General features: G+C 36.7%; 2 protein-coding genes across 2 annotated transcripts; one reads left to right on the forward strand and one right to left on the reverse strand.

The window, feature by feature from the left end:
• Positions 1–189: 189 nt before the first annotated feature.
• Positions 190–1587, forward strand: zdhhc22 (zDHHC palmitoyltransferase 22). The gene is made up of 2 exons (XM_015011828.2): positions 190–745; positions 827–1587. Exons 1-2 carry the CDS (start codon positions 190–192, stop codon positions 1102–1104), a joined length of 834 nt encoding a protein of 277 aa, XP_014867314.1. The 3' UTR covers positions 1105–1587.
• Positions 1588–2758: 1171 nt separating this feature from the next.
• On the reverse strand, positions 2759–11832 carry cipca (CLOCK-interacting pacemaker a). The gene is made up of 4 exons (XM_015011827.2): positions 11565–11832; positions 9623–9739; positions 8662–8831; positions 2759–7367 (listed from the first exon to the last, which is right to left on the reverse strand). Exons 2-4 carry the CDS (start codon positions 9726–9728, stop codon positions 6567–6569), a joined length of 1077 nt encoding a protein of 358 aa, XP_014867313.2. The 5' UTR covers positions 9729–9739; positions 11565–11832; the 3' UTR covers positions 2759–6566.

The following is an 11832-nucleotide window of genomic DNA, read 5'->3' on the forward strand; positions in this document are numbered from 1 at the left end:
TGGCAATTGGCAGCACTTGATTATATTTAGAGGTTTAAGGAGCAACTACAATTTACATCACAGTTTTCTGAGTTTTTTAAAAAGTGTATATTTTTCTTCCAGTTGAGTTACTCACTAAGTTGTTCTGTTATTAACTAGATATATTATTCCAATTTTTTTGTTTATTGTCTCCTTTGCTCTCACACAGATATGTTCACCCGGATGTTAAAGCTGAGACTGCTTAATGCTGTAGCGCCTGCGTACTTCTTTGCAGCTACAACAGCTACATTTATTTTACACTTTTGCTTCTTCATCCCGACAATCTTCCCCAACCCAGACACGTCGCTGAGGAGCTCCTCAGCCCTTCACACAACGGTTTTCCTTTTCCTGATGTTTAACGCTTTGGGGAATTACATAATGACAATCAAATATCCGGCCGAGAGTGACAACGAGATTGCGATTCCAGTGTGTTCGCCACGTTGCTCGGACAAAGTTGATTCCCACTACCTCCTTAATGGCCGTCATTTCTGCAAACTGTGCAGGAAGGTCATTTTCAGGAGGGATCACCACTGTTTTTTCACTGGAAACTGCATCGGCAACAAGAACATGCGTTACTTCATCATGTTCTGCATCTACACATCATGCGTATGCATGTACTCTTTGGTTCTTGGCGTGGCCTTCCTGACAGTCGAGTACTCCATCTCCTTTGAGAACCCTCTGACCTTCCTGACCCTCCTACCTCTGTCCACCGCCTACTTCTTCATGGGTGAGTTTTCTAGTTTAATCTGATGAGGAACCACTTTTACTGTTTTTTGCTTCTGAATTCATGTAATCCTTTCTCTCGTAGGCACAATCTCCGGCCTGCAGGTGTTCCTAGTGCTGATGCTCTACGTATGGTTGGGCATTGGCTTGGTGTGTGCAGGTTTCTGCTGCCAGCAGGTGCTGCTGGTGGCCCGGGGGCAGACCTGGTGTCAGATGCAGAGAGGGGAGCTGGTGGATAACCGCAGCCCCTGGAGAGCAAATCTCAAGGATGTGTTTGGCGCCCGCTGGATCCTTGGTCTTATTCTGCCTGTGCAAACAGTGGAGATGTACTCTGAAGACACAGATGGACTCAAGCAAGACTGACAGTTGTCCATTTGTCTCAGTAAGAGCCACTCTTAGGTCAACCAGTTGTTCATTTTGCAGAAAATAGTTTTTCGGGATTTACTGTAGGTGGAAATTAAGTTTTAATCTGTATGGATGCTTTACGATGTTTGAAATTTACAATAAGATAGCTGATAGTTTCATCCTCTTACAGGTAGGAACCTTATAAGCAATGTGAAATAAGTGCTTAGTATAAATGTTTATTCTTAAAAAGGCATTTCTAAAGGCAATATTAGGAAAAATGAGTTATGTTATACCTTCCTCCAGAGTCTGGAAAACCGATCATCGGTTTACATCCAATCAGTAGTCTATACAGCATCCTCCCAACATATCCGTAGCCTTAGTAAAGATGTGTAAAAAGGCCTTAAAATAAATACAGCTTTTATTGCAATAGCATAATCCTATACTGAATATTTAAGATAAATGCAACCCATCCTCTCAACCATGCCATAAGATTGATTTTGTATCCGGTTAGTGATTATGCAGTTTTTCCTATGAAGCCATTCACCTTACCAGGGTTGCCAGGGTCTTTGGAAGCGATATAGGCCTGCAGCACCATAGACACTTAATCAGAGGAACAGACGCTTCTCCACATATTTTGTTTCAAACCCATGCTTGTTACAAAAGACTCCATCTTAAGGACATGGATCCTTTAAACTCTCTGTAATCTTTAATGAAGGTGAGGTATTGATATTTGTAAATGTCAAGACAGAAAAAGTAAATTCCTAGATTGCATCCCAAATTTCCGTATTAAACTTTTCAAGTGTTTGTGTTGTTTACAGTTTTCAAGTAGCCACTTCCTGACTGAAGCTCAGCACATGTCTGCCTTACATGAATGGCATATTTTTTGTTGTCTTTCCTATTCTGAATAGATGAGAGAAGTTATAGTATGTAAACATTTTTCCCCAAAAAGGAAAAAGTGCCACATCTGTAGTTTTATTAGTTCTAGATACATGATCTCCCTTCAAATAATAATTGTACTAAATGTTTAATGTGCTGTGACTCAAGGCCTCACTTTTACACATCTCTTTTTGGCATTAAAATAAGCGAGGCGGGTGCTGTGCTCTACAACAAGCAGGTTTCCAAGCAATATTATGTGTTTGCATTAGGACACCCAGGTGGCTATGCTTGCCTTTAAAGCTTTGTGCTGTGTAACTGCCAGTACCATGCAGTGTTCTGAGATTATCTTTCCTAACCCTAATTTGATTCTACAGTTTGACATTCAGGAAACCAGGGACAGTTTTCACTGTTAAATTAAGGGCTAACAGATGAAGAAAGAGTTAATCGGCAGCATAAACAGCCAGACTCCGCAGGACTGCTTGAGTTGAGCCTGGGGACATTTTCTACTCACACTAATGTTTTTCTGAATGAAAATTGTTGAAGGAAATGGAGATAATATCCAGGGTATTATTCACAATGTGCCATGCTTATAGGCGAAGATTTGGTATCTTCTTCCTCTGCTAATGACAGGATAAGTCGCATTAGAACAGGATTTTATTCCCCGTTTCTGATGCGTCTACAGCTGCTTAGTCAAAAGTTGAGGGCGTTTTGGTGTTCAAGGATAATTTTGGAGACAATGTTGCCTATTTGTGTATTGCAATAAACGTTTAACTGATTTAAAACCACAACAAGCGGCTACTTTTTACACTTTTATGAATGACACATCCTTAGCTAGAAAAATAACAAGAGGAAATGATCTCAAACAGTTTAACACTTGACAAAGACAAAACAGAATGCACAAGTCACAAAACCAAGCAACAGCAGAGTAAAAAAAGAAAACCCCATCCTCTTAACTTTAAATATCAATATCTTGCCAAAAACCAATGATTAATTAAAGATTTAAACAGAATTACAACTAAGGTTTTTAACGACTGTAAATTTCAAATATGAAGGTTTTCACAATATAAAGCAACTCAGAAAGTAACATCTCAGTAGATCATCCAAAAAAAAAAATCTTCGGAGTCCTTTGAGTACATTCAACTTCCCTCTACATGATAAAAAGATTTACAAAACTAAGCTGAAAATCTAAGCACAGAAATATGAAGCACAAACATGAATAGACTTAAAAAGGCACAGGCATTAAGATAAATATTTAGATTCACATTATTTCTTCGATACACAATGCTCAAGTGAATAAATCTGGGACCAAAGTGCAAGTCTAAAAGCTGTCATGTTTTTTGCCATAAAACCTTTTATATCGAGATTTATAAAGCAAACATTTACAGAAAGAATAGAGATGGCAACAAAAGATCTAAAATCTAAACAATCATATGGCTGCAGCACTTTCATTGCTACATTTCTGTTCAGTATCAACAGTTATTTAAAAAAAAGAAAGAAAAAGAAGATGAAGGAGTAAATTTCACCATGAAACTGGCAAACATCTCCATGTCACTTCTTAAGATTATTCACACCTCTTCCTTAAATTTTTGGTCACAGTTATGAGGAATAAATAATACCAACAGTATTATGTTTAAAACATGAGGGAAAAAAACATTTTACTACCATCCACTGATGTTTTCTTGGTAAATGAACCAGGATGGGAAAAGAACCAAAATAGTGGCAGAAATAATCCGATGAAATTATCAAATGCATAATAAAGACGAAACTTGATGAACCATTTTAGTGTCAGAAAAATAAACGCAATGACTAATTAAAATTATTAGTGACTGAATAGTTTTTCAAACTTACAAAGGTTTCCAAGAATAAAGAAACTTTATATTTGGTTTTCAATGAGCTGCTGAGGGAAACTCCCTTGGTAACCAATCATCATCAGAATCCCTCACTAAACTCAACCTCCAATAGTTAAAGATAAAATTATTGTGATGCGTTTAAAGTAACAAAATTCCATGAATTTTTGAAGTTGGAAATTTTCCCTGGGAGTAAATGAAAAGAAACGAGCAATTTTAAACACTTAAAGTTGGTGTTGCTCATGGATTCCAGATGTAGCTTGGAAAATCACAAAAAAAAACAACATATTTCATACAAGTAGACCTACACATATCAAAGCTATTCCAGTCACATACTCTGCTTATTAAAGGGTAAAATGACCACATCCTCTACATGCATTTTGCATTCCTCCATCACATGCACAGATGATTTCTACAACCTGGACAGCTGACATTTGTCATTGAAGAATTTGAGGACAGAGTGACTAAATGCAGCCTGAAAAATCTGAGCAAGGAGATTTTTACTGTCCATGCTTTCAATTACAAAAAGGAAACCATGCTTGATAACAATATTTATTATTTTTGGAGTATGGTGTCATTTCAGCTTGTTTAAAGGCAGGGGTAGGCTTTTAAAAATCTGTTTGATGTTTAACGAAATAATTAATTGTTCCATGAAAGCAATTAAAACCTGATGAGACATATTGCTTGAAAATGCAAAGCTTTGCAATTGTAAAATTTATTGAATTTGTTATCTGTTAATGGTAAATGCTAGTATTTGGAAATGATGTGAGAGAAAACTGTCAAGTTTTTAAATTAGGTTATCGCTTAAACTCACATGAAGTTTCTGAGAATTTTCTACTGCTTTATAACCTTAATTGTCAGATATTAAGTCTGCCACGCAAATGTGGTTTCTATGTACCTTTTTTATTTTTAATCACAGTCTATTTAAAGTGCACAGCTTGAAAAACAATATACAAGTTATTCAAATTTTAGTCATCGCATGACTAATTGGAGTCATATTGACTCCATTTGATAAGCTATATTTTGGACAACATATCTGTCGTCAAGTAAAACAGATACAGCTGTGTACCTCAAGTTATTTCTGAGCAAGTTAAGCAGGACACAATCAATATTAACATAGCCCATGTAATACTAATTACATGTTGCATGTTATTTTCCCGCAATTAAAGTTACTGAGGCATTTTACCAACTTGCTGTTATATCAGGGACAAAACAAAAAAAAGAAAACATCCCTGAAAATGACTGCGATGACGCAGAAACCTTGATGAAAAACATTAGTGACCTCTGTCTGTTACTGCATCCACCAATGCAATACAATAGTCTGCAGATTGTTTCAGACAGGGTGAAGAGGTGAAAAGCTGCAATCTGATTTAGATAAGTCACAATCTGTTTGCCTGTCCTCGTTTTGAAGTACGTGGCTTCAAAACGAAGCCATGCACTTTGTTTACAAAATGCACACATTTATCAAAAACCAATCACATTTAGCTGGTTTCAGCACTTGATATGCTGTCTTTTTAGCTTGTAGTGACCCAGTTCACCCAGCTTTTTTCTCCCAGTGTAATTCAACTGCTATGACTATTCACACTTTAATACATAAGGCATTTGCTCATGCATTTAACAAGAATTCGAAGTTTATAGTAAAAACAAAAAAGCATGTTGACCTGTTTGTTAGAGATGTATGACAGACATCAGACATCCGTCTGGCTAATCTGCCATAAGGCATGCGTTTCTTAGGCATTTGACACAGACAGCCAGAAAGCCCCGCTGCAAGTACCACTTTCATCCATTTCACATCAGAGGCAGATATTTTGTTAAAGGCAAGTGTTTGAAACATAAGCATGCTTCCAAACTCCCGTTGATTACAGAGACTGTGCTTCAGATTCATGTCAAACCAGCAGTGCTAAATGTTTCAGGATTCCTGGTTTCTACATTGTGCTCTGCAGAAGTATTAATTTCCCCTCAACTTTCTAACATTTTGTCATATGAGGCAAATAACTGTGGATGGCAACAACAATAGACAATTCTGAGATTTGTGTCGCGTGCATATGAATTCAAACCTTTTAGTTTTACATTAACAAGTAAGTTTTTTTTTTTTTGTTCCTCCCATTCCAGCTCATTAAAAAGGTCTAGGGCCAAATATTAACTGACCTTTTGAAAAAAATAAAAAAGACATTATATTTTTTTCATAAATATTTACAACAGCAACTATTTTATTCCTAATCTATTTTTAGGTTTTGATATAAATAAAAACAATCTTTTTCAAAAAGGTGATGGCTACATTTTTGTATACTAGATACTGTGATATTTGCACAACATAAGAAAAATAGATCTAAATAAAAATGACTGGTACTTTTAGTATCATCCTGTTTTGGAAATTAAATCATTGAATGAAAACAGCTAAAACCTTTATTGTTGTTATATCTATTTTTAAAACAGCCGTTTCTTTATCATTTTTAAAGAGTTTAGAGCCATTACAGAAGAACCACTTGAGGCTCCGGACCCACAGGCTGCAGACTCCTGGTCTAGAAGATAAAATTCCAATAAGTTGTTGTTTGTTGTTATAAAGTGACAAAATGCGTTAAAGTTTCAAGGGGTGTGTGAACTTCTGCAAGGCAGTGTCCACCTACAGCCACCTGATGAAATGGTGAAAGCTGAGCTGTGTTTGTCATAACAATGTGACACATTCAGCATCTGATGACCTCTTTATTAATCCTCCTGAAATCAGATTTAGAACTGCTGGTTACGTCCACAAACAAGTTACGCTAGGACACTCTGAGCTTTAACCCCGAACTGCTCCTTTTCTGTGTCCTGCAAAGACGCCTGGAGTTTAGTCAAGAGCTGCGGATCCCCGCTGCTCAGCGCTTCGAGCAGCAGAGCCGTTTGCTCTTGCAGCAGGTGCAGCTGGCCCTGCGTGCGCTTGTTTTCTTTGATCAGTTGCTTTGTGCGCAACGTAATCCCTAGCAGGCCAGACTTGTTGAGGATGTTGTAGGTATTACTGAAACGCTTCAGTTTGTTGCTGTGCATTGAGATGGGATCCTGATACTTCTCTGCAGGCATGCTACCATCATCAGATATGCTCCTCAGCTCCTCATATGTGAAGTTGGCTAATGAGCTGGTTTCTGTTGCTGCGGTCAGAGATTTATCAGAATCTTGCTCCTGATTCTCAGCACCGTGAGATTTGTTGCTTGATGCTTCAAAGTTGCAGACAGCTTGAACTTGCATCTGAAGATCTGACAGTGGGCTGTGGGAGATGTCAGGCCTCTGGGGGTCATGGCGTCTCCTCTGTCGCTGCTCATATCCCGCCGTTCCGTTTGCAGTCAGCCTAGATGTTTCCACTCTCTTAGAGGGCGAATCCACTGGGTAGGGGGCAATTCTGGGGTATGACTTGAGGATAGGAGTGTAGCTTTTGGATTGTCGCATGCCGTCAGAGCCAGCTTTTGGAGAGCAGTTTGTGCCATTTGATAACAATGGCTGAAGAAGAACCACCTGAGATTGGGGCATCACTTCCATTGATGAAGGAAAGCCCCACTGTTTCTCTGGTGGAGCCATTGGTGATGGCTGGAGACAGGAAAACAAAAACCATTTTAAATTTACTTTGTAACACCAGTTTAGTGGGTGATAAACATAAAAAAAATAACTATTGAGAAATGGTCAATAATACAAATAGTTCTATGACTTAACTTTATTGGTTGTCATAATGATACAACAAAAATCAAATGTTACTCTTCTGATGATTGCAATCAGATGATTTTTTTGCTTTTCACCAATCAGTAAACACGGTATTCCTAAATGCTAACAAGCTGCTAACAACAACACTCTTGCTGCTACTGCACAATTTAAATGGCTGCTTCTCAAGGTTCTCTGATGATATTATAAGATGGAGGAGGGAAGTGGAGGAAAGATTGAACTAGCCAGATGCAAAACCTAAGACACACAAAACGCTGGCAATTTGAACTACCAACACAAATCCCTGTCTGATCAATTGGCTGATTAGTATAGTGTGTAACACTATCCTTGTGGGAGATCCTGAATTTGATCCCCAGCAGAGGATCATTTTATTCATAGTTTCTGCCAAATAAGCTGATTTAATAAGCCTGATCTTAGAGTTTACAGTTAAGAGACAACAGGAGCAACAGACTCCAGGACAACTGTGCGTGTTTGCATGTAGCTGCAGCATGTGGGCAGGTCTGAACATCCGCGATCTGAGAAGTACAAGACTAAGCGGTATTTTACATGATTTGTTGCGTGTGTCAGAAATAAATGGCACTTAAAAAAGAGGATTTAAATTCACTTTCTTTTCCCTCCAGTGACTTTCAGCCAGACAGATTATGCTGAAGTCAAATGAAATTTATTTACCAGTCAGACAATGGTACATGAGTTGGACGGAACAAAATCAGAAGAGGAATAAAACTGATTAACAGAATCTCTTTACAAAAAGTGTTTAGATTTTTTGCCAAAAAAAAAGAGAGATGTGGGGAAGCAGTTCCTACACTAGCTCCATTGTCTCAATGCCTAATAAATAAATAAAAATCTCGCTGCAAAACATAATTATGATTGGCAGGATAAAGATTCAAAATTGCCAGAAAAATTCTTCTGTTCCACTTCTTTCGCTTTTTACAATAACCAACAAATGCTATTAAATCTGACTGTTGTGCAACTGAAATTTAGGACAAAGGCAACATACACTACTCAAACAAAACTTCATCGATATTACTACTCTAGAATTTATTTAAAAATGTAAGAATTTATAAATTAAAATAAGCTGAAAGGCTTACAAACATAAAACTGTCAGTATAAGAGTTACAAACAGTGAATTATACAGTGAGATATGGCGCATGTTGTTCTATTTTACCTGCTTTAGGACATAGTTGTTCATAATGATCATTGGGGATAGTCCAGGATATGAACCTCCTACCAAGGCCACCTGCTGACCAGCTGGTTCCTGCCCGATTATCGACCCATTCCTTCCAGTATCTTCCGAGTCTGTGACCTCCACTGCACTGAGGTACTCTGAGCTGGCATCTGACAATGAGACATATGGGTCTGATCATGCTTTAAAGTCAACAGGTTTGTGCTTTATGCTATGTTCAGAGAAGCAGATCATTAGAACTATAAACAACTCAGACACAGATACGCGAGTCTTCGCCATGAAGAACAGGACAGAATAAACCTAATGATGGAGGCTGAATCAAATTCAGGTCAGCCTTGATCATAGAAATAAAGGTCATCGCCTGCAGAGCTCAGTGCACATTCTGAGTGTGAACTAGATCTCCACTTTGGATTTGGGTTGACTACTTTTCTCTCAAACAAATGTAGTTTCTAATAATAGAACTGGTCATTTGAACACACAAGTCAATAAACTGAAATACTGGTTTTAGCAACATAAGCAGATATTCTGATGCTCAATGCTCAAACTATCTAATTCTTAAATATTTCTTATATTTTACAAGAGGAATGTTGCTCTTGTGTAAACTAAAATAATAGTAATATATATTAAATGAAAACACAGACTCAAAAACTGGAAGTTTATTACAAATATTTAAACACCCTTTGTCACCGAGACTGATCTAGTTTTTGAAAACTCAGCAACAAGTTATTTAATATTTGCTCATGATTATTTAATGCTAAATATGTTGAGTATTTACAATGCAGGAATCTAAGAGACGCAGTAGCAAACTAAGTGTATATCTAAGAAGCAATGTAGCTCTGAACCATTTTAAATCCAAGTGATATTTCACAGGTGTTACAAATTTCTTTTGGATACTTCAATGTGGAAAGAGGCAATAACATCAGATCATGTAATGCAGACAAACCTGAGAAGCCTGAATCTCTTTCCAGGTCTTGTTTGGACATTCTCATCTGCGCTGTTGTTGTAAATGGTGGCAGTCTTTGTGTGTTCAGTTTGTTAAAACTGCTCATTTTGGTATCCACTGGGGAAAAAAAACACAATGGGAAGTTAAATAGTACCAATATTTTTTCCCTCAATCAGGAAAGGTGTTGCAAGTTATCTCTTGAATTTAGGGTTTGAAAGATTAAAGACAAAACTGGAGGGCTTTAATTTCACTCACAAAACATAAGGAAAGTTTATTCCTAACCTACTACAAGTAGTTAAGTGTCTTGGGCGAGACAAGGCATGCCTTAAATATGGTTATATGTGAGCAGTACAAAGATAGCAAAAACACTAAATAAGTTATAAAGGGTATAAAGAATCAAAATCACAAATATTATTCATAAGTATCGCTAAATTAACTGTAAAAATGAATGAATTAATTACATATTTCAAATGACAAATTTAGTAAATAATTAAGACATGGAGCTCATTTTAACATAATTCATTATTTTGATGCTTCTTTGTAACAGTACCCTTGAATATATTTAAATGTACATTCTAGCTCATCAAATAGGCATTCAAATCTGACTAGTTAATAGCAACAAGGTCCTCTACAGATGAATTGTCTTGAATAATTCAGTAATAGGTCCATCCACAAACTTTATCTAAAGGCAGACAGATATAATAAAATCTGGATGTACTTCAAAAATACATCCTGAAAACAATAAAATACAATGGAATAGGTACGAATGCTATTTCAACAACAAATATTAGAGCCACATTTATTAAAATATATATTTAGTACATTATTTTGCACTGATTTGTCATTTTTAACACAGTACTCAACAATTTAAGCAATAGCTTAATGATGCATTTCCATAGTATAGTGACATTTCATACAGAAATAGTGGTATCTAATAAAAATTAAAAACAGATTTCAACTGAAATAAAATCCATATTAAACACGGCTGTTTAAACTTTGGCTATTAATTAATAAACTCTAATTTCACTGAGACAGCCCAGTCAGCTTACTTAAGTCATACAAAACATTTCCAGAATTAAGTCAGTTTCCTGTCTTTTCTCACGTACATTGTCATCACGTCAATAAGTCGATTTCTGAGATTAATTTACTCCAAGCGCTTCAGACATAAGTGTATTGACCTCAGAGGAAATGGATCTTTCTTATGATTTACGGAATTAGTTATCCTCTTTTTTCATTTTTGAAGCGCAGGTTTCTGGGCCTGTTTTTCACTTATTTGATATTATTACCTTATTTCTCTAATCACCTACCCATCTAGCACTACACATATGCTTATAAAATAAAATTCCAGTGTATTAGGTGTCAATGCACCTTATCTTGCCTAACGCTTTTTATTAATCTTTTACATGTTTTATCCTCTAATTTTACATCATGGTGTGCTTTGAACATATATATTTTGAGGTAAATCATCTTAACTATCCAGGACTTGATTAGGTGAAACATTACAAATTTGGCCCAGTTACTGAATTCAGCGTTCGGTTCAATGGCCTGCAATGCTCCCGCAGCCTGTACTGTTAAAGTACTATTTAGTAGAATGAGTTACAGTTTCACTTCTTCGCAATGAAGTATGAAGCAAATTAAATAAATAATGTTTAGTGTGCATAAAACGCGTAGTGTGTCAAGTACCATTGTTAAGACGAGCAACATGCATTTTTTTGTCAACTGCTACTAGCTTTAAAATGGTTAACTTTATCTTAATGCAACAAGGGTTCAACAGAAGCAAAACAAAAACATTAGCTGCCGTTTCCCTGTTTACAGGGTGCTTTCCTTTGCTGTTAGCACAAATAGCTAGGTAATGCTAACCACGTTTACTTTAAGCTAACTACGACGTCTTTACGAAAAAGCAACTAGCTACTCGACAAATAGCATTTTAAGAAAAACTTACCAATAATTCGTTTTCTGTAAAACCGATATTTGATGATAGTGACATCCAAGTTGCTACTTCAGTTGCTGCTCGACACTGCCGAAGCTAACATTCGTTACGCCTCGCTACCCGTTCTGGATTTGACCGTCATTATGTCTTACAGGCAAACACATTCAAACGTTTACTTTGACTTTAACGTTTCTTAAGTGATGCAGGTGAGTAAGACTTTTATCTTGAAAGGTAAACTTATAATTGTACGCTAAGGTGGGCTTAAGTAAGAATTGTACGA

This window comes from Poecilia mexicana, unplaced genomic scaffold, assembly GCF_051168715.1.
Source record: "Poecilia mexicana isolate PSO_F unplaced genomic scaffold, ASM5116871v1 scaffold_22, whole genome shotgun sequence".
Taxonomy (NCBI): Eukaryota; Metazoa; Chordata; class Actinopteri; order Cyprinodontiformes; family Poeciliidae; genus Poecilia; species Poecilia mexicana.